The 23,312-nt window shown below is 45.6% G+C and overlaps 1 protein-coding gene across 2 annotated transcripts in view; it reads right to left on the bottom strand.

The window, feature by feature from the left end:
- Nucleotides 1-971: 971 nt before the first annotated feature.
- Nucleotides 972-23,312, bottom strand: part of ACTN4 (actinin alpha 4) — an 86,296-nt gene continuing 63,955 nt past the window's right edge. For both annotated transcript variants that reach the window (XM_029571336.1, XM_029571335.1), the window contains exons 12-21: nucleotides 22,096-22,246; nucleotides 18,678-18,786; nucleotides 17,261-17,401; nucleotides 16,587-16,769; nucleotides 16,244-16,378; nucleotides 15,400-15,579; nucleotides 15,126-15,272; nucleotides 14,511-14,591; nucleotides 4,519-4,677; nucleotides 972-3,433 (exon numbers count right to left, since the gene is read on the bottom strand). In XM_029571336.1, the coding sequence (XP_029427196.1) occupies nucleotides 3,275-3,433; nucleotides 4,519-4,677; nucleotides 14,511-14,591; nucleotides 15,126-15,272; nucleotides 15,400-15,579; nucleotides 16,244-16,378; nucleotides 16,587-16,769; nucleotides 17,261-17,401; nucleotides 18,678-18,786; nucleotides 22,096-22,246 (1,445 nt within the window). In that variant the 3' untranslated portion in view covers nucleotides 972-3,274. The remainder of the gene's footprint in view (nucleotides 3,434-4,518; nucleotides 4,678-14,510; nucleotides 14,592-15,125; nucleotides 15,273-15,399; nucleotides 15,580-16,243; nucleotides 16,379-16,586; nucleotides 16,770-17,260; nucleotides 17,402-18,677; nucleotides 18,787-22,095; nucleotides 22,247-23,312) is intronic.

The raw sequence follows: 23,312 nt of genomic DNA, 5'->3' as shown, positions 1-23,312 counted from the left end.
TTGGAGGTGCAATCTCCAGAATTGTACACAATATACCAAATGAGGTCTCAGAGACACATATAGGGCCAATGTCACCTTTTTTCTACTTATTCCTGTCACCTTGCAGCCAAGCATCTTTCTGATTTTTGCCAATGCTTTATGCAGCAGTTTGGCCACTTTTAAGATCAGATATAATCAGCTAGGCTAGGCTCAGCATTTTAAGCCCAAGTTTATTGATTGCTGGTAGGAATCTATCCTTCTGGGAGGTCTCTGTCAGCACCTTGCAGCATTGGAAGGAAAAGGTAGCACAACTGCTGGAGAATTTTATTTTAAGCTTCTAAGCCCAGCAGGAGGATTTTGATGCTGGAAGGGAAAAAAAAAGTTTCTGAATTGCAAGCTTGGGAGTTATCATATGGCACTAAAAGCTTTTTCTATATTATAGGACCTTCTAATTGCCAAGATTGAACTCCATGATGCAGAAGACCAATTTGAAGAATATGGCACCAGCTGCAAAAGGGGTAGTAAGAGATGGTGTGGACAAAAAAACTCTTCCTCAAAAGCTTCATGCGAGTCACTGGTTAAGGGTAATATTGTGCTTATGGGCAAGCTGGAAAATAACGATAATACCTTTCAAAAATAGGGAAATCCTAGTGTGACAAGTGCCTTCGGCACAGCAGCTTTTAAAAGAACCTTAAAGTTTTTAGGCTTCTGGAGTCAGCTTTAACCTATTTGTGAATGAAGGAGTTGGGAACTCGGGTAAATTTAGCTAGTCCTCATCAAGACGTATAAGTCGTGGGTGGGGGGTGGCCTCTGGATATACTGCCTAGTTCATAAAAAAAAAAAAAAGTCACATCCTTGGTCAGTCAGGAACTGGACCTAAAAGGCTTAAGGGAGGCCCTGCTTCAGTCTGCAGGAAAACCTAGAGGTACTGAAGGGCAGTGTCAAAATACAACCACCAACAGCAGCAGGTTTCTCAAAATATTTGGACTGGCTAGAAAAGCAGATATTTTATTGAGAAATTAATAAACCACCAAGTTATTGTTTGCAGCAGAGAATTAAATAAACAATTCTTAAAAATATTCCACATTTTATTATGCTGTCAGAAGAGGCAAGTCTTTAGAATCTGAGCAAGTAGGATCCCCACCTGGAAAGGCAGTGGTCCTTCCTCCCCATGCCCACCCTCTGGTTTATGCCCTCAATTCACAATCAATAAAATGCTTTTGTGAGACTACACTTCTCCAGAAAAAAAAAAATACAAGAACAAAAAATATGCCAAGGCTTGGAATGTTGGTACAGTTTCTCTTGTTACAATAATCAGCAATATTTTAATTACAAGTCAAGAAAAACTGAAAATATAGGTTTGCTAGATGAATATATATTTATATAATAAATCCCTAAGTTAAGTAAATAAGCCTCTTAAAGATTTTTTTTTTTTGGTCCTCAGAAAAACCTGTTCCAAGAAAATAAGCAGATTTGCCATAAGGATGAAGCCTTATGGGAGGTGCTGGAAGATCAGGCTGCAGCCTAGGGGTAGCCTTCAGCTTAGGTAACAGGACCTCTACTCATACACAGCTCAATCAAGGCTTTCTGCTCTGCAGTTTGTCACTCAGCTGCTGTTTTGTATCAACCTATCCCCAAGGAGAACAGGAAGTGTCCTCCCACTCCCCTCAGGGTAGGAGAGTCACAACCAGGCCTTCTTTTTACCTGCAAACAGGTGCACATAGCCTCCTTGCTTCCCCCGAGAAGCCTGTAGCAAGAGACTACAATGACACCTAAGCCCCATGTTCCCCCACCCCCCCCCCCGCATTTCAGAAGAGAAACGGCACCTGAAGGCAAAGGAGCCAGAGCTCTGTCTCAGCAGCACAGGAGACCTCAAGATGAATACACCCAACCCTCTCCACCCCATTCCCTGAGGCAGGAGATAACAGGTTAGGAAAGCTTCTGTACTTTCTGGTTTGAATCCTGATGGGCTATACTGGTGATTAGTGTGGGGGAGAGCATTTCCTTTCCTTATACACGATTTTTACTTTACGGTGGAGAAGTTATAAAAATGCTTCAAAATGTTTCCCTTGATATTTACAGTTGCCCTCTAGGGGGGAAAAAAAGCAAACCTTTCTAGAGGGCAACCAAAATCAAACTCTTAACTGTATGTACAATGCAAGCAGGATTAACCGCATTACTGATGAGCAGCCATTTCATTTTACCCCACTTATTGCTCATTTACTATTGAGTTCTAAAATTCATCTCCAGTTCATTAAGAGAGGAAGCTGAAAAGTCACATCTGTTCACTGCTGGCGAAAGTCAGGGGTGCCCTACGCCACAGGTAATGCAGTCTTCCATTTCTCTGCAGGGTGGGAGAGGAAGGGTTAATAAAGATGGCTTCATACCCAAAGAGACACATGACTGCCAAAATTCAGGGCAGGAGAGGTTGCGGTGAAAATGCACCTGGGTCTATAATCAAGGCAAACATTTTAAACACATCCCTTTCCAAAAAGTCCGATGCCAGGATTTGAACTTTAGTTTGCTACGGTTCTTCAACCCAGAAAAATAAAAAAGGCAACGGAAGAAGGGCCCATAAAAAAAAACAAAAAAAAAACAAAACAGGCTAGACTAAAATATCAAAAAGGACCTATAGACACCTCTTCCACCTTCTCTCCTCCCCCACCCTAGATCATTGCTGTAGGAAGAAGAGGAACAGAGACTACTCATTCTGCACAGTAAAAATGAAAGCCCCATTGCATAGATACTTTCCAGCCAAGATTCAGTCTGCAAAGAGCTGAGATTCACTCAGCCATTTAAAGCCCGAATGCTGACCACGTGACTAGGTCCAAGGCACTCAGCGCTCATTTCCCATGCAAACACTCCAGTGAAGCCAATGAGATCCCAGGGGAAAGCAAGCCCCTCCCACTCCCCCCCCCCCAATCCAATCAAGTAATCCCTTCTCCAGCGTGCATAGCACCAATCATTTTCAGATTTAAAGAAAAAAAAAAGTGGTTCCCCTATACTGCTCTCAGGTATGAGTGAGCTGAGTGCCTCAGGGCTCCTCCATCACGAGTGGGGATCAGCAGTCTAGGGTTTTTGTTTTTCTCTTTTCATTCCCTTTTATACATTTCCACGGTGCAGCCCATGCAGTGACACAGCAAGAGCTGGGACATGCACCACATATTCCCAAGCACACATTAGGACGTCCGTTTCTTTTATTTGGTGGATAGAGGAGCTCTGCATAAATATACAGAAGGATTTTTTTTTTTCTTTAAACTTCTGAGTAACTGAAGGTCAGGTGTCTGTGGTGCTTTCACAGGTCGCTCTCGCCATACAGTGCTGTGGAAAAGGACATGTAGTCCAGGGCACCCGGCACAGCATCAGGACCCTGGTATGGTGCCATGCGCGCAATGCAATATTCAGCTTGGTCTGGGGGCAACTCTCGGCGCAGCTCAGCTGCTGTGATGTAATTCTGAGGACAGAAGACAGAAATAGAATTGGTGCGTTTATCAGCGGTGAGCAAAGGGTCACAATCACATTGTACACAGAAGGGCACCTGTAACCTACTGAGGACAGACACTGCAGCGCATCCATGACTTCTATTTCAACATTCACAAAATGCGCTGCAACAGTCCTTAAAATATACATGCATTTCTTAGAACAGCTCTTGAGAAAGTTTTCCTTGGATCTACAATCCAGCCCAAAAAAAATCCCACAAATTTAGCAGCCAGCAGGAGTTCCCTCTTCCCTAAAAACTGAACAGCATGGGAAAGAGGGGAGGTGTCATTCTTCAACACTGGGTCCCCGTTCTAAGGTCCGTCACAGATTCTTTACAGCTAGCTATTTCCTTCTAGGGTTGTCACCTGGCTTCAGATTGACTCAACAGGGTTGATCTACTCCAGTGCATGCAGGGATTTGTAGTTCTATTGCATTCCATCAGAAAAGCCGACTACAATAGGGAAATCAGAACTACAAGTCCTTGCATGCAATGGGATAAATCTGGACTAGATCAACCCTGCTGAGTGAATCTGGAATCAGTTTGCAACCCTATTCCTTTCTCTCCCCAATTTCTCCCACCCTGTCCACCAAGCATCTCTCACCTTAGGTCACCTCCCACCTTCAGCTGGCTTGAGTTGAGCGCCCCTCCCTGCCTCTTATCTTGCAGGCCGTCACAGCAAGTTCCCAGAACAGCTCTGATCTTCTATTCAGCACGTGCAGCTGCCTAAACTCCGGCACTGGTCTCAAGTCTTGGGCAACAGAGTTCCCAATGCAGGAGTTTGGGAAACGTATGGCTCAAATTTACCGGGAGTGAAGCACTGCCCAACTGAAGAGAAAAGCTGTTCCAAGCTCTTTACATGGCTCTGTATCAGTTTATACTTTGGCCAGAGAATCATACGAATACTGAACAAACTCCCCTAACCCTAATGAAGCGTACGGGTGTGCACAGGGAATTTATAAACGTTGATATGGCTCTTCATCACTCCTACATGGAGCCAACTAGCCTGACCTTTCACCAGCCCTCTGCAGAACTTCTAAGTGTGTGGCATTTGCTCTCACCTTGTCTCCAGCAAGAACTTTGAAGGAAGAAATGACTTGGTCAGCAGTGTCTGTGTCTGTCGTCTCCCGTGACATGAAGTCGATGAAGGCCTGGAAGGTTACAATTCCTGTGTTGTTGGGGTCCACAATGCCCATAATCCGATGGAATTCTGCATCACCCTGCCATGAAGGAGACATTCAATGTTAGCCAGCTCCCAGAGCAGGGCTACTGCACTTCTATAGTCTTGGAAAAGTTGCTTGCCCACAGGGTAAGAGACCAGGAAATGATAGTATCAAACTTCCCTGTACATTTACCCTCTCCACCTCCAGTTCCCAATTATGCAGCATAGCGAGTAAAAACATGACCCACAAATGCCGATGAAAATCTTTACCTTTCAATTTAAATGGCAGAAATCAAATGCCCTTCCCCCAAGAACTTTGCTTATCAGTAACTTAATGCAGATCCTTTACTGTGCTGCTGGGAAGTGCTCAACCAATGTCAATTGCTCAACAACACAATTGCATAGTCCCAAGCTAGTCTCTGCAATGTTTCCACACACTGCCAGAACTAAGGTCAGAGAGCCTGTGGGAATCAGCAACTGCATGCTAGGTGGTCTTCTGACTAAGTCAGAACAGTAAAACTACGATTATCCCTTCCCCCACACCCGATCATGCACATACTTCAACACCAATAAAATTTTACATATTAATGAATAAATGTTCACACACACACACAAATAAGTTGTTTGATTAGCCAAGAAATAATGCAGGGACTTGCATCTCAAAAGTGCAGTACCTGATAGCCAGATGCAGCTACATCCAAATGGTTGAGTGGCTCAAATCCCATGCAATTCTACCCAGCATATTACAAGTGAGGACTACTTACACATCTCTCTACCCAATATGACATTGTAACGTAATTGCCATGCTGGATCACAGCAAGGTCCATCTAGCCCTGCGTCCTGTTTGACAGTGGCCAATCCAGGCCACAAGTACCTGGCAGATCCCATAAAGCAGATCTAATTCTTGTTACTCACTACTTTCCTAGTAGAGTTGCTTACCTGTAACAGGTGTTCTCCGAGGACAGCAGGATGTTAGTCCTCATACACGGGTGATATTTGATAGAGCCCAGCACAGAACTTTGATCTCAAAGAATCTAGAACTTTCAACATGCCCTACTGAGCATGTGCAACGGTAGTCATCACCCTGCCTTCCAGGCAGAATCTCTCAGTCTGTAATATAGCTAATATATGGGAGAAACCAACTCCCAGACAATGCTAGTGGGTTTCATGAGGACCGCAGTTTCCTTCGGTGATCCAAGACAACTGAAAAACCAACTGAGGCCCAAGAGTGCCCCAGAAAAACTGCAGTCCACTGACATCCGAAAGACCGTCTCTGCAGAAACGTGCTCATGTTTGGCTAATAGGCAGAATACCAAAGCAATGCTTGGAATAATAAATCAGCAATAATGGCAGGGTCTGTGACAGACCCTATGTACCAAAGCACCAGACATAGCTGACCAGCAGGACAGAATTAAGAGTTTCAGGGGATGAAAGGAAATCCTTGAATGGGATCACTAGCCCAAACCGCTGAGCAGGGAGATACATTAGGCCTGAAGCTCACCCACTCTGCACCCTGACAGGGGCAGGGCTATCCATCCTGTCTACAGGATAGTTTAGGTGAGCAGGAAGACCCTTTGGGTAACCTAGTGAAGTGAGAAAAACTAAAGGCGTATTGGCCAGAGCTTGGCAAAACTAAAGGGAAAAAGTGGTGTATCCCTGCAGGTGTTCACTAAGATATACCACAAATGCCTTAGCTTTTCCCCCCTCCCCCTGACACAAGGAGGCAGATCACTGGACTGCCAGGGTAAGCACAAGTCGTTAGGCTGTATAAAAACCTCAAGCGAATAACTCAAGGCCGATTCCAGTAGGGAGTTGTCCTCCAAGACAGAGCCCTCAGCCTGCTTGGAACAGCTGAAGCTGAGAGCGAATTCTACAAGGAAGAAATCCAGAAACTCCACTAAGAGACAGGAAGCCAGGGTGCTGCAAGTGCAAACCCCTGTCAAACAGGATTTCTTCACAGGCCTGGAAACTCTAAAAGATACCAGGGCAGGGCAAGGGCAATCTCGGAACAGAATGCCCTGAACCTGGCTTAGGTATTAATACCTCAGCCATGATAGCATATAGTTCCCCCAAGGAAGCACACAGTCCAGTAAATGGAACAATTGTTGCATGAACCAGGACTCCCCTGTCCACAGACAAGGTTATCCCTAAAATGGGGGAAGTATAGCTTGCAAACCACTGCAACCAAGAACAGCACTTCTGTTGCGGGATCCCTCACCCCCCCAACTCCCTCAGCCATGGATTTAGTGATAGGTTGAAAGGCATACTCCTTGATTAAATGGATTAAAACCCTCCTCACTGAGGTAGGGTCCCGCAGCCGAGAATGACTGGCAATAGTGGTCCTTACCAAAAGGCGCCCACTGAACTCAGCGGGTATCAAAGCTGACTCCCGGACAGGAGAAACCCTTAATCTTCACAGAGGACCTACTCTGGAAAGGCTCCCTCGCGAAATAGACCTGCTGTGCCTTAGGACGACTTAAGCAGAGCTCTTCCGCTCGACTGGCTCTCTGAACCCACGAGGAACCGAGCGCGACTGTCAAGTCAGAAGCCGTGAGGTACCTTCTCCGGGAAATGGAGAAATGAAAATTGGTTTTTACCTGCTAATTTTCATTCCTGTAATACCACAGATCAGTCCAGAAAAGTGGGTTGTGTATCCCTACCAGCAGAAGGAGTCAGAGAGCAAAAACTTTGGGCACTGCTATATATACAAAAGTGCTATATATACAAAAGTCCTTTCAGTATTGGCCTGTACCCAAGCACACACTAGAAACGAATAGGCAAAAAAAGGGGGTTGAAACCCAACCAATTTGCCCCCAAAAACAAGAAATCGTAAACACCCATGAAACTGCTCCTTCAAACATGTCTGCAAAACGGAGCTTCTGAACAAAATAGGAAACTTAGCAACAGCAGTCTTTTGGATTCTGACGTAAGGGGTGGGCCTCTGGACTGATCTGTGGTATTACAGGAACGAAAATTAGCAGGTAAGAACCAATTTTCATTTCCTGAACATACCCATATCAGTCCAGAAAAGTGGGATGTACCCAAGCCACCCTACACTGGGCGGGAAGCCGAAAGATCCGCACGCAGAACACTCTCAAAGGATGAATGCTCAGGAGCATGAACATCCAAGCGATAATGCTTAGTGAAAGTGTGAAGAGAAGACCACACTGCCGCTCTGCAAGTCTCCTGGAGCGACAGCAACTAACATTCTGCCCAGGAGGTAGACTGTGCCCTGGTGGAATGAGCACGAAGTCCAACCAGCACCTGCCGCCCCCAGGCGATATAGGATGAACAGATAGCTTCTTTAATCCATCGAGAAATGGTCGCTTTCAAAGCCTTGTCTCCTCTCTTTGGTTCACCAAACAGAATGAAGAGATGATCCAAACGACGGAAGTCATTGGAAACCTCCAGATAGCGTAATAAAATGCGGCGAACATCCAAGAGGTGAAGATCCCTTTCAGTAGCTGACTCCCGGGCCCACTGCGGGAACCCAGGAAGCTCCACAGTCTGATTAACATGAAAGGAGGAATCCACCTTGGGGACGAAGGACGGCACCGTGCGCAATGATACCCGATCATCATAAACCTGAAAAAAAGGTTCGCGACACGATAATGCTTGTAATTCCGAAATACGGTGCGCCGAACAAATGGCGACCAAGAAAACGGTCTTTAAGGTCAGATCCTTAATGGAAGCTCGACGAAGAGGTTCAAAAGGTGCTCCACAAAGCACAAGTACCACCAAATTTAAATTCCAATTCGGACACACCGAGTGCACTGGAGGACGCAAATGCTTGACCCCTTTGAGGAACCGAGCAATATCCGGGTGAACCACCAGCGAAGAACCATGAAACTTGCCTCGCAGATCCCCCAAGGCCGCTACCTGTACACGTAGGGAATTGAAGGCTAACTCCTTAGCCAGTCCTTGCTGTAAGAAGTCCAACACCACGGGAACATCGACAGCCAACAGATCGTAGGAGCGCTGAACACACCAAGAGTCAAAAAGCTTCCAAACCCGAACATACGCCATGGACATAGACTGACGTCGCGCCTGAAGCAAGGTAAAAATGACTTGCTCTGAATATCCCTTTAAACGTAAACGTCTCCTCTCAAAAGCCAGGCCGTGAGAGAGAAGCGATCCTCCAGATCCGAATATGGGCCCTTGACACAGCAGCCGCAGAATGTGAGTGAGATGCAGAGGCCCTTCCAGAGCCATGCGAACCAGATCTGCGAACCACGGGCGACATGGCCACTCCAGAGCCACCAGCACCACCCTGCCGGGATGGAGCTCAATTCGACGAAGAAGGCGACTGATGAGGAGCCAGGGAGGGAAGGCGTACAGAAGAATTCCTGTGGACCTCGGACACACCAGCGCATCGAGGCCAACTGATCCCTGGTCCCGGCGCCGACTGAAGAAGCGTTTCGTCTTCGTGTTCGCCTACGTTGCCATCAGATCCAACTGCGGGACGCCCCACCTGGCGCAAATGAGATTCCAGGCTTCGGCCGACAGCTCCCACTCCTCGGGGTCGAGTAGTTGCTTGCTGAGAAAGTCCGCTTAAACATTCTCCACTCCGGCGACATGTGAAGCCGCAATCCCTTGGAGATGATGCTCTGCCCAGGCGAACAAAAGGCGCGCTTCTAGCGCCACTGCGGGACTTCTGGTTCCCCCTTGACAGTTGATGTAAGCCACAGTAGTCGCATTGTCTGAGAACACCCGCACCCATCCTGTGTTCGAGGAAGGGTAGGACTGCCTGGAGGGCCAGACGAACTGCCCTCGTCTCGAGCCGATTGATGGACCAGGACCCTTCCGGTAACCAAAGTCCCTGTGTGGCTCTGCCTGTACAGACCGCTCCCCCAACTGGAGAGACTGGCGTCGGTGGAAACTACTACCCAATTTGGAGGGTCCAGATCCACTCCCCGACCCAGATTGTCGAGAGACAGCCACCATGAAAGACTGAGTCTGGATGCAACGGCATGGGCAAGTGGAATTGCTCAAACACTGGACTCCACCGTGACAACAGAGCTTGCTGCAATGGTCATAAGTGAGCAAACGCCCACAGGACTAAATCCAAGGTGGAGGCCATCGATCCCAGGACTTGTAAATGATGCCACACTGTGGGGTTCTCCCTGTGCAGTAAGTTGCAGATCTGGCCCTGCAACCTCGTCACTCTGTCTGCCGCCAGAAGCACCTTGCCCTGAAAGGTATCGAACAGCGCTCCCAAATACACCAGTCGTTGGGTAGGCTCCAAGTGACTTTTGTACATTTATTATCCAGCCGAGTGACTGCAACAAGATCTGCACTCTGGAGACAGACCTCTCACAGTCTTCCCGAGACTTTGCCTGGATTAGCCAGTAGTCCAGGTACTGGTGGACTAGAATGCCCTCCCGGCGGAGGAAGGCAGCCACCATGACCATTACTTTGGTAAATGTACGAGGCGCTGTAGCGAGCCCGAAGGGAAGCACGCAAAACTGGAAATGTTGACTCAACACTTTGAAGAGCAGGTAGCGCTGATGGTTCCAGCGGATTGGAATGTGAAGATACGCTTCCTGAGGTCCAGTGACGCTAGGAACTCCCCTTTTCAAACAGCTGCCATAACCGTCTGCAGGGTTTCCATTCGAAACCGCGGGACCTGGAGACTCCGATTCACCTTCTGTAGGTCGAGGATCGGACGAAAGGTGCCCTCTTTCTTGGGAACCACAAAGTACACCGAGTACCTGCCCCGACCCTGCTCGGACTCCGGAACTGGGACAAAGGCTTGCAGCTCGAGAAGGCGGTGCAAAGTGTCTTGAACCGCTTTGCGCTTGCAGCGGGAGGACACGCAAGATTTCACAAAGGCTTCTGGAACTGGATGTGAAAATTCCAAGGCATAGCCGTCTCTGATCACTTCCAAAACCTAGCTCAGAGGTGATCCTTTCCCATTCCGTGTAAAATCCGTTCCGTGGATAATCTGCCTCCGACAGCTTCGACGACGGAATGGGTGCTCGTGGCTTCATTGGGAGGGTTTGCCTCCCCCGGACCCGAGAGATCCCATGTCTCATCCGGGGCAATGACCCCTGCGAAAGGACTGCTGGCGTCCCGGAGTCTGCTTAGATCCAGAAGAAGAAGAATATCTGCCAGTCCGAAAACGGCGCATGTCCCGATAACTGGGCTGAGGAGAAAACACCTTCTTTGAGGATCGCCTATCCTCTGGCAGATGATTGCCCTTGGACTCCCCAAGTAGTTTAACCAACTGGTAGAGTTCTTCCCCAAATAGGAGCTTGCCCTTAAAGGGGAGATTACAGAGTCGGGATTTCGAGGACAAATCCGCCGCCCAGTTCCGCAACCAAAGGAGTCTACACGCAGACACCACGGACACCATGCTACATGCGCACCAGATCATAGAGTGTGTCCGTCACATATGCAATGCCTGCTTCCAAGTGAGCAGACTGCAATGGACCACCACCAGCGGCTCCAGAGCCAGTTGCTGCCTCCTGTACCCAGCAAAGGCAAGCTCTTTGCATAAGGTTGGCGCAGACTGCCACTCAGACCCAGAGCGGCCATCTCAAATACCCGCTTCAACTGGATCTCCAGTTTGCGGTCCTGCATGTCCTTTAGGGCAGCGGCCCCAGTCACTGGAATGGTGGTTTTTATAACCGCTGAAACTGCTGCATCCACCTTCGGAATCTTGAGGAGATCCACAACATCTGACGATAGAGGGTAAAGCTTGGCCCTAGCCCTGCCAACCTTGAGCCCTGCATCTGGGGCGACCCACTCGCGAGTTACCAACTTGCGTACCTTTTTGGGCAAAGGAAAGGAAGTAGTCAGTCCCCGAATACCATTGAGCACCGGATTTTCCCCTTCATTATCCGATTCCTCCTTAGAAACTTTAAGCCCGTAGTTCGTCGTGCTTGAACAGACGAACCACACTGGGGTCGTCACCCTCTGTGAGTAGAGGATCGTCCCCATCTGGATCATCGTGTGGGATATCACCCAAGTCCGGGTTTGTGTCTGGATCCCCATCCGGATCAGTATCAGGAGCCGGTGCAGGTCCCAGCACTGGTCCCGAGATCGGGTTCAGCCCCTGAGGTCCCCTGGGAGAGCTCCCCACAGGAAGAGGCTGTTGTACGCAAGGCTGCTGGGCCTCCACCGACTTTCCCAGTTTAGGAGGCAGCTCCGACAGATCCAGCGGCCGTCCAGGTCCCTTGTGCACCGCCTGCCTCCTAGCCAGGAAGGCTTGGTGCATGAGCAGAATAAACTGAGGAGAAAAATCTACCGGCTCCTCTGCTGCCCCAGGAAAGGCATCTGGTTCCCCATAATCCATCCCCAATGCAGGATCCTCCCCCATGGGGGCATCCCCCTCCCCACGAATCGGCCCGTGCCTCATACCCCTCCCCCATGGGAGGGGAAGTGATTCCTGACGAGCCCTCCCGGCCCGAGGAAAAGTCAGGGCAGAGAGAATCCTCATCCCGCGGCTGAACACGCGCCCCACAGGCATGGCAGGGCGCCGACTTGGTCTGGGGCACCATTCAAAGATCGCGCTGCCATGCGGCGAAAAAACACAGAGGTAGTCAGCGGCGCTAGGAAAATTGTGGGCAGCAGGCCCGAAGTTTACTTTCTGAGACAGAAGGCAGGCCAGCCCTGAGTAAAGCGCACGCCTCAGTGGGGCGGGAAACTCTCACCGGCAGGCCAAAAATGGCACTGCCTGCGACGGGAGTAAAAGGATCGTGACTGCTGCGAATCAACACTCCCCCCCTCACCAGCCAGCGCCCCAGGAGTGGAGGAAATAAATGGGAAGAGAGACCTCCAACACCCCCCCCCCGCTGCAGGAGGCCAGACGCCGTGCAAGCCAAGAGTGCTCTGTACTATTTATTAATTTATTTTTTTTTTTAACTAAGAAACTTTAAGCTCACAAGCCTGGAGTCGAGGGAGCAGCTTCAGAGGCGGATAGCCAGGAGCCCCTGGCCTAACCACCAAAACCAGAGCGGGCAAGACCAAGTCAGGGGTAACCAACCCCCCCCGGGACGCCCGGCTTCCGATGAGGGATGGCCCACAAAGGTGCTTAAACCACCTCAGGAAGCAGCCGAAGAAAGGAAAAACAGCAAAAAAAGAAATTCCTATCTCCCTAAACTAGAACTATGACTGCAGGGTGCACAACTACCAACTGCTGGGGTCAGAGAAATACTGAGGGACTGCAGGTGGTGCACTTTTATATTATATATATAGCAGTGCCCAAAGTTTTTGCTCTCGGACTCCATCTGCTGGTAGGAATACACAACCCACTTTTCTGGACTGATCTGAGTATGTTCAGGAATGAGGGACAACCAGGCATCCAAAGGGGAACCCAGTCGAATCCCCCCCTTCTCGAAGGGGCAGGAAAAACAAAGAAATCGGGGCCTCCCAATCCCGAAAAACCTGTCAACTCTCCAGTTGAGACACAATCAACTGATCACAGAGGTTCAGAAGTGACCAATCTGCCACTGGGGGAAGGCCACCACAGTAATCAACGAAGGGGCCCCAGCAAAAATGGTCAGATGACCGCTGCTGAGATAAGGTAAAGGAAAGAAAACAGCTGCAGCTCTAGGAAAAAAAAAAAAATCACTTACAAAAACTGAGGAGAGCGCAAAGCTGAAATACCAGACCATGGCTCCAGCGACCACACGTTTCTGCGAAGGGGGGCGCAGGGTGATGACTACATCTGCACATGCTCAGTAGGGCACATTTCAAAGTTCTAGAATCTTTGAGATCAAAGTTCCGTGCCAGGCTCCATCTGATGTCGTCACCCATGTGAGAGGGCTTCCATCCCACTTGCCCTCTGAGAATAGTAGTAGCTTTCTTCAGTCTACCTGTCTGCTAATGTGCTATAATTTTGTTTTTAATTTAATTTTTTTTATTTATATTCTGCTTTTCAGTGCTTCAAAGTGGATTACGTTCAGGTACTGTAGGTATTTCCCTATCCCAAAAGGGTTTATAATCTAGTTTGTACCTAAGGCAATGGAGATTAAAGCGACTTGCCTAGGGTCACAAAGAGCAGCAGCGGGATTTGAACCCTGGACTCTGGTTGATAGCCCACTGCTCTAACCAATCCACTACTCCACTGTAAGAGTTTTCTTCTAGGACCTTGTCCAAGTCATTTAAACCCTGTTAAGCTAGTTGCCTTGATCATGTCCTCTGGCAACAGATTTCACAGCTTGATAGAGTGCACAGAGTGAAAAAGTACTATGATTTGTTTTGAATCTGCTGGTTGTTAATTTCATGGAATGTCCTCTTGTTTTAGTACCTGAAAGGGTAAATGGCAATCTATAAAAGCACAGGCAAGGTCAGCACATGATATTTAGAACACAGTTTCACTAAGATTTTACAGCAATGAGACTTTGGGGACAAACTCCACATTTAGGGAACATGACTGAGGTGGCATTTTACTGTTTAATTATCTAAGAAAATCCACAAGTGTAAGGACCACAGTGCTCAATTTCCCTCCATTTTCCACCAGAGATCTGTGAATGAGACCAGGCAGAAGTCAGTAGGAAGCACACCAAGCAGTATCCTGAAGACATACCAGCATGGAAGTCATTGGTGTCACGGATTCACATTTGCATCTACTCCAAGGAAATAAAAAGACCAACCAAGGGGAGAAGCGGAAGCAGCAAATGGTATGATCAGAAGAGAGAGAGAAATAAAACAAGGATGATGAAAATAAAAAATCCCAGACTGGTATAAAGGAAACATTTTAAGACAAATTGTGAGCTACAAAAAAAAACAGAGTAAAAATAATAAATTGAAAGAAGCAATACTTTTTTTTATACTTTTTTAATACTTTTCCAACAGGAAAAGTATTAAAAAAAATAAAGTTAAATGAAAGAATGTTTGAGCAGGAAATGATGTAACAAGTTCATATTCCACAGTAAGATTGTGTACCTGTCTGTCGTTCTCCACATCATATCCCAGACTGATAAGGCAGGCTTTAAACTCCTCTGGTCCCAAGGCCCCAGTGTGGTCCTGTAGAGGTGGTGGGGGCACATATGTAAATGGAAAAGGGAATAAGAGAAGGAAAACCATTGGAGACTGCATTATACAAAAAGGGGACGAGAAGATAAAACCAGGCTCTCTATTTTCATCTTGTACAGATGCCAGATATCTGATCTATTACAATAGGATGGCAGCTAAGAACTGCAAGGCCCTTCTAAGTCTGTTCCAATGCCACAAGCCCCAGCTGATCTCTGGCTTTACCTTCACTTCTTTGCCATTAGGATTCTTCTGTACTTATCCCAGACTGTTATGAATTTTGTCACTACCATTTCCACCAGAGACTTTCCACTAATCAAGACAGTATATGCTTCAGGAAAAAAAAAAGTGTACTACCTTCAACCATATTTCTACATGTACCTCTGTGCTACCTGGTAACCTGACAACGCTTCCTTTATTCACCTTCTGGCTGCACCATCCTCACTGCCCTCTGACTGCCTTCCCCCACACCTGCAAAAGCTGTAAGTTTTGCAGGTGATAGCAAACATCTGTACTTTTGTCCATTACCTTATCGAAGTGATTGAAGGAGGCTCTGAACTCATGCATCTGCTCTTGGCTGATGCCCTTGGCATCTCGGGTGAGAATCTGGTTGTCTATCTCATTGATAGTTCTAGCAGTGGTCGTAAGGAGATGCTCCCAGCCCACACGAATATGCTAAAATCACAAAAAAAAGGTATAAGGCAAAGCAGATTATAATTCAGCAATAGATGTGTTGCAAATCCTTACGATGCTCAATCCACCCATGCACAAGGAGTGTGTACTTTGCTTCACTGTTCCTCACCTCCATGGTGTAATTTGTGTGTCTGTTGTCAAAGATCAGGGCCTCCTGAATGAGCTGGTGCTCTTGCTCTAGTTTGTCAATGTTGGGTTTGTAATTGATGATGCTTTTCTCATACTGCTTTAGATGGTTCAACTGATCTTCAAGTGTCCCATTCATTTCAATTGCAATGCGGCCAATCTCCTGCAGCATAAGAGAGCAGCAGTGGTATCTTTACAAAAAAGTAATGCTCTTGCACACACATGCACAACATTCAGCAATACAACCAATACCCTGTATGGCAAAAACACCAGCACCAAAATAGTAGAGCATGACTATCTGTGCAGGGAACAGTAGCAAAAAATCAAGGTATTTAAAATTTTCAAATTGCAAAAGCAATGCTGCTGTCATCCACTAGATGGCACTTTGCATGTACATTTAAAACTACCGGCATATAGAACCAGCACTGGTAATGAGAATAGGAATTGCACAGCAGCTGCTCCTACTGTACCTATCATATGGTGGGGTAATGTGCATGTATTTAAGAAGGCTTCCATCTTATCAATTCAAATACCCTCACCATTTTTTTCATAATTGGTAGGTTTCCCCAAATTTTTCTCCCCATGCCCTGGTGGCACAGGGATCTAACACTGCCCAAAGGCTGGAAGGGCTATTTCTCCTCACTGGCTGGCAGGAGCTGCCATTGAAGCTGCTGCCGTCTTCCTGAACCCTAGAACGCTGCCTCTGCAAAGCCCCCCAAATAACCCAAACCCAGATCACTTTGTGGATCACAGGACCAGTTTTTACCTTTCATCTTGAGTCACTGAAAAATAAAAATGACTGCCACGTGGCAGTGAGAAGGTCTTACCTCCATTTTGGTATGTATCCATGGTGCTACGATATTGGCCTGGTTTGCAAACTGCAGACGAAGACGTTCATTGGACTGCTGCTTGTTTTGTTCGCCCTTCAATGCATTGTCCCTTTTTGGTACCAGCTGCTGAACCTACACAAAAAAACCAAGCAGCAAGTCAATGATCTCTGCAGAGATAAGAAAATAAATGGGAGCAGCTGTATGTATCCCCCCTTACTGCATGAGGGAAGCTCTCCCCCTCCCTGCTTATCTGGGGCCAACACCCAGAAAGTTAAAGCTCTCTGGATAGCAAGGAGTTTGCTTCAGAGGGTTACTTCCTCCTCTATCACCATCCACCTACCTTCTCCCATTTGGAGTTGATAATCTGGGGAGTTACTGAGGTGTAGGGGTTGCCCACTGCCAGTTTGATGTGGTTATAGTCTGCAATTTTCTGAGCCTCATTCTGAATGCCCAGGATGGCTTCCCGTTCCTTGTTAGCATCTGGCAGTGTGAATTTGAACTGTTCATGTGCTGCCATCAGGCCCTGGAAAATAAAGAGACCTATCAGATTGTCTATTTACATCAGCAATCATAGTTATGGGTACTGTTAGCTTTGTTAGCCAATTCAATGCTGCACAGTAATAAGTGAGAACACAGAACAAAGTAGAAATCTTTCTACAGCCTGTGTCTTATGGTTACGATACAACTGTTCCTTTCTTGATTTTAATATACAAGCACAACAGCTAAGAAAAAGAAAAATCAAGCAGCATACTGATGTTCAGCAGTATGGAAAAGCTCTGCCATTTGACAGTATTAGTGTAGAGCAGCGAATGAACCCTTTCTGTAGAAGACATGCTTATTTGACTATGTGCCACACTTTGCTAGAAGCATGCAATGTTTCCATAATCCTGTACCAATACCTACTTGCCCATCACCCTGGTGTGAGTTGTGCCAATGACTAATCCCATCTCACCCATCTTATGCTGGGTCCTCACCTACTCAGCCTGGTTTCTCAAGCCCGACAAGTCCTCCTACCTCAATCTCCTCAATGGTGTGCACAATGAACATGTCCTGCAGGTCCTCCATGGCCCCTTCCATCCAGTTGTTGAAAGGTGCTGCTCGCTTGGCATACTCCAAGTAAAGTTGGTCAATTGTCTCCAGCTGTTTCTCAGTTTGCTGTGAGGATGTAAATACAAGTCATTTAATAACTGCACACTATCAGTCTCCTGAGCAGCTAAAAATGTCCCTGGTCACCATAACACAAGAAGTGTCATGCTGAGGCAGACCTAAGGATGTCCCTCTACCATAACATAAGAAATGCTATGCTGACAGTAGCTAGTCTGGCTCACCTGGAAGAATCCATCAGATCAATAGGAAGCCTATTCTTATTGCTCACGCCGAGAAGCATACACTGCTGATAATTGCTTATGGACCAGTCTTCTAGAAATGTGTCCATCTTTCTCTTTTTTAAATTCAGCTACACTACTAACCTTGACCACATTCTCTGGTAAATTCTGTAGCGTAACGATTTAAAAAACTTTAAATATGATTTAAGCTTGCTTATTAATTTCATGGAAAATGTCCTTTAGTGCTAGTAAAGTCTGATAAGAAACACTTATTCTAACTTGTTCTACAACCTTCATGATTTTATAAACCTCTATCAATTCCCCTGTCGTTTTCTCCAAGCTGAAAAGCTCTAACCTGCTAAGCCCTTCCTTGTAAAGAAGCTGTTCCATTCTATCATTTTTATACGCCTCTGCACTTTTTATAATACTGCTATCTCTTTGAGATGTGACCAAAACTATACACAATAATGAAGGTGTTACACTATGGATTGAGAGAGATTCTACTTTGTATTATTCTTTCAAATTATTCCTAGCATTCCATTTGCTTTTCCAGCTGCTGACACATACTGAGCTTATGATTTCGAATGTGCTTTCCACAAGAACGTCAGGATCTTTTTGAGTGGTTAACTCCTAAAATGAAACCCAGCATTTCATACCTATAGTTAGAGGGAAAAAATATCCTATGTGCATCCCTTTGCACCTCTCCACATTACATTTCTACTGCTGTTTAGATGCCCAGTCTCCCAGTCTTGCAGGATCCCCCTACAATTCACAATCTGCTTGTGTTTTAACAACGTTAAATAAGTGTGTCATCTGCAACTGATCACCTCACTCAGCTTCCTTTTCCAGATCATGTATGAAAATATTAAAACAGCATCAGTCCCAGTGCAAATTCCTTGGACACTACTATTCGCCTCTCACCACTGGAAAAAAACGGACCATTTAGTCCTATTAGTCAAACCACCAGGCATGGTTCTGCAATGGAGACGGAAACAATGGGTGAAGAGAGACCACAGTTTGTGGTGGGTACAAGGAATTAGGACTAGCCCTGCCCGGGAGGCATGACAAACTTTGCCCATGTGAGGTCTCGCAGCTCCAGTTCTCACCTCCAGGGCTTCTCTCCTAGTGTGAGTTAATGAACCCAGAACATCCCATTGATCACAGATCTTCTGACAACGGGCATTGACACTGGGGGAGTCATAATAATCCAGCTCACTATAAGAGAAAAAAGGGAACGAGAGAAACATGTCCATTATTTCAGACCTTAAAAGTGGAGAACAAAATCACATTCATAAAAACAGAGTTAATCTAAATCTGCATCAATCCAGCTAAAAACCACAATTGACATTCCATAGCCTCCCCAAGCTGCTTGACAATCACCATCCCTAAAAATAAAATTCTGATCAATTTATATTCATTCCACCCAAATGACAAAGCCCCTGATTCAATGGTATTAAGTAAATGTTGGCTTAAAGAGTCAAGCCTTCAGTTACCCCCCCCCCCCCCAAAATGTCAATTACCCCTTCTCAAAAGGTCTTATGATACCAAATTCCATATTTCTGAAACACAGGGGGATTAACCTGTACATGGTGTACGGCTTTTATCTTGCTATTTGCAGGGACAGAGTCATAAGAAGCCTTTGCTGCAAAGATCTCAGTACCCCTAACTAGCTGATATCACCTGAGATGATCCACCGTCTTAACATTAAACTTGATTCTACCGATGACAGAAGTCAATGCAATTCACGCAATGCTGGGGTAATATGGTCTCTCTGGGGTTTACCTATCAATAACATGGCTGCAGTGTTCCACAGAACCTGAAGATGTTGAAGACTACAGTCAGGTGGCCCCCTCACAATAATCTTACTTGATCTTTAGAATTATACATGATAGTAGTTACATTTCTTGGGCCCAAGTTGCTAATTTTTTCTACGGGCTTCAAAACATGTCCTGTATCACCACAGATATTTGGCCTGATAAAGACTATCCAGTTTTATCCCTAAAGTAGATACTCTTAGCAGGGTATTAATTTGCATTTTGTTCATGCCCTATGTATACATACTATTGCCCATAGTATGTATTTACCTTGTACATACAATTCTGAGGGAGGAATGAAGTCAAATTGAAAAAAGAAAGTTGCAAATGTTTGCTATCAGTATAGAAACAGTCTCACACTTCATTGGCGAAAACTTAAATGCCTCTGCAAACAAGGATTTATCTGACAAAGGCAACAAATTTATGTAAAAAAACCCCCCAAAAAACAAACAAACATCACAAAATATGGTTCTCCAAGGAGGTGGCTAAGAAAAAGGCAAAAGATCAACATTCAAAAAAAGTAAAAAGAAACTCAGAGGACCACAGAAAATATTTTGTGAACCTGAAAAACTAAGAAAAGAATCTGGACAGTGAAAGCTGGAGTGGAAGAAAAGATTTCCAAGGAGGTAAAGCATTTTCAAGATATAATCAGAGAAGCGAGGAAGGCCAGAGGTGGCAATCAAGAAATGTGGAGAAAGAGGAAAGATAGCAAAAATATTAAACACTATTTTCACTAAGGAAGACAGAGGATGACTATTGCTGGTTGGCGAAAGTATAGAAGAGTGTGAAGAAGATACATCTCTATTTATAGGGGAGAGTGTTGGGTAGAACTAGCAAAACTGAAAAGTGGAAAAGGCCATGGGGCCAGATGAGATGCATTCCAGGATACTAAGGGAGCTGCAAGAAATGCTGGTGGGTCTGCTGAAGGACCTGTTCAATAGATCCTTGGAGACTGGAGTTGTGCCACAGAATTGAAGGGCAGTTGTGATCCCACTTCACAAAAGTAGAAGTGGGTGGAGTGTGGAAACTACAGACCAGTTAACCTTACTTTGGTGGTAAGAAAATTAATGGAGAGAGACTGCTAAAAGATGAGATAATGAAATATCTACAATTCAATGTGTTATAGGATCCGAGATATGGTTTTACCAGGCGAATCTAATGTGTGCGATTGGGCAACTAGAGAACTGGATCAAGTAAGAACACTCAATGTGATTTACTTGAATTTCAGCAAGGCTTCTTATATAGTCCTGCAAAGGAGAATCAAGAATAAAAAGAGAAGCCTGGGAGTGGGTCTCAAGGTGGTAAACTGGCTGACAGATGTCAGTGAATAGTCGTAAATAGACACTCAAGAGTGGTAAGTGCAATTCCTCAAGGATTGGATCCGACACCAGTTCTGTTCAATATTTTTGTGAGTGATATTGGAGGGATTACATTTTGTCTTTGTGGATGACACCAAGTTCTGCAACAAAGTGAACAAACCTGAAGGAGTAGAGAGAATAAAAAGTGACCTAGAAAAGTTTGAGCAGTGATCAAACATTTGTCAGCTGGGATTTAATGCCATAAAGTGCAGAATCATGCTTTTGGGGGTATAGCAATCCAAAGAAATTGTATGTGATGTGGGGGAAGGGAGAACAGATGTGAAAGGACCATGAGATAAACGTGGAGTGATAATGCTGACAATCTGAAAGCAGCAAAGCAATAAGAAAAGGTGGCCAAGATCAGAAGGATGTTGGGAAGACGACCAAAATGGTTGGGGAAAACCATATGAGATGAGACTGAATGACCTAATAAGTATACCCTGGAGAAAAGGAGACAGGGAAGACTTTCAAATACCTGAAATGAGTTAATAATGCACAAAAATCAAATCTTTTCTGATGGAAAGAAAGCTATGGAACTAGAGGTCATGATATGAAACTGCAAGGGAAGACTCGAACAATGTCAGGAAATATTTATTCATGGAATGCTCTCTCAGAAGAGGTGAAGACAAAAGTAATGGAATTCAAAGGGGCATAGGACAAAAACGCAGGGGATCCCTATTGGCTAGAGAATAGAAATGAAGAAATGAGATAACCTCTGTTGCATCTAAAGTTTACATTTCTACTTTAGGGTAACCTGCATGGAGCGTCAGGTGCTACCTTAAAAAAAACCCCCCAAAAAAAAAAACCCCAAATGCGGTGGGCAGATTAGATAGTCCATTTTGATCTTTTCCTGCCATCATTTACTGTTACAATAAATTCTTTGCCAAGCAAAGTGTCCTTTTACTTCCGGACATACCCTGGTGGACATACTGTCCCGTTACTGCACAGAGCAGATGCTAATGCAGCTGATGTTTCTCAGTGAAGTGATGCTGTATATTCCCATTTGTAGTCTTATAAGAGCCCTTTTCACAGATCCCATACCACCATGGGTTTATCTGACTGGAAAGAGAAGCAACAGCTCCTTGGAATCTTACAGCAACTTTGGTTTCATGTTCAAAAGAACAATTCATGTATTGTATGGTTGGCGGTAGAGGCAAGAAGGAAAGGAACCCAACACTAAGAGGTTTGTGTTGCTTCCTCCCTCTCTCCACACACTGCCTTATTGCTCCATACTATTGCGTGTAAATGTGCCCGTTCTGCTCAGGATATATTATCCTGGATAATACTGCACACTATGAACCCCTAATAGCCAAGGGAGAGAAGCAAAAAAAGAAAAAAAAAGTCTACTGTACTTTAGTTCCTGTGCGATGGCAGCTATTTGCTCCACACGGTCTTGGTGTGCAGCCAGGTCACTTTCGAAAGCCTCGTGTTTCCTTATCAGCGCTTTGATATCAGACAATGTTGCAGTTTCATAATCCTTCTGTTTCAGCAGAGCTTCTTTGCCTGTGAATGAAGACAGAGCACTGAAAAGAATAGGCCTAGAGAATCAAATCAATCTGACACCACCTAGCAGGACGACACCACAGCAGCCCTAGAAGTACACTAATGTTTGTGCAAGGACAGCTCACCAGAAGGCATAGAGACGTGTCTTCAAATATGGAGCAAAGGAGGCAGATCTTCAAGAACTACACTGTTCCATTAATGACTCATAACCGACTGCTCTCCTGCTCCTAACCTGTAATTTTACAAGCCTCTCCACTAACTTCTCAGCCCTCTATTCCCCCTCCTTTCGGTCTTTTCCCTGCCACGTCCTTCTTGACCCCCTCCTCCTAGTCTCAACACCTTCTCCGTTCTTTCTCCGCCCTGTACAAATGTCGCAACCCCTTGAAGTACTGTTTGAGTACCCACTAGGTCCTTCGCCTAGTCACTATTATACGTTGATTGTTATTTACTCTATAGTAGCGCTATGTTAAGCTAATTCTACCTCTCTTAGTTGTCCTGAATTCATCACCCTGTTCTATGTAACTTTCTCTTATATTGCTGGTTACCCCTTGTTTACTGTAAACCGGTACGATAAGATATCTTGAGTATCGGTATATTAAAAGATTTTAAATAAATAAGAACAGAAAGCTTCCTGGATTTGCAGCTATATTGCATTAAGCTAGTATACTACAGTCATTACAAAAGGGGAGGGTAATTACCAAGAACTAATATGGCTTAATGTTTTTTCCAGGTTACCTGTAAACTTGATGTGGATAAAGCAAGTGGCTTACCTGTAACAGGAGTTCCTTTTAGACAACAGAATAAAAATCAGACACTAGTGGGGGGCATCTGATAGTACAAACAGACCAGCTCTCAGAGCATGTGTAGGTGTTACTGTGCACCTGCTACTTCAGAGTTCCTCAGTCTTTAACAGTTTAAGTGTCAACTTCTTAAGAAGGTGGGAGAGTATGTGTGAGATTTATCCTGCTGTCTACAGAAAACCCATTAGAGGTAAGCAACTTTCTGTTTAGACAAGCAAAAATCAATCAGTCATACTAGTGGGGAGTCTCAAGCTGAGGGTTGCCTG

Source organism: Rhinatrema bivittatum, chromosome 11 (genome assembly GCF_901001135.1).
Source record: "Rhinatrema bivittatum chromosome 11, aRhiBiv1.1, whole genome shotgun sequence".
Taxonomy (NCBI): Eukaryota; Metazoa; Chordata; class Amphibia; order Gymnophiona; family Rhinatrematidae; genus Rhinatrema; species Rhinatrema bivittatum.
This window is presented reverse-complemented; position numbering and strand designations above follow the sequence as displayed.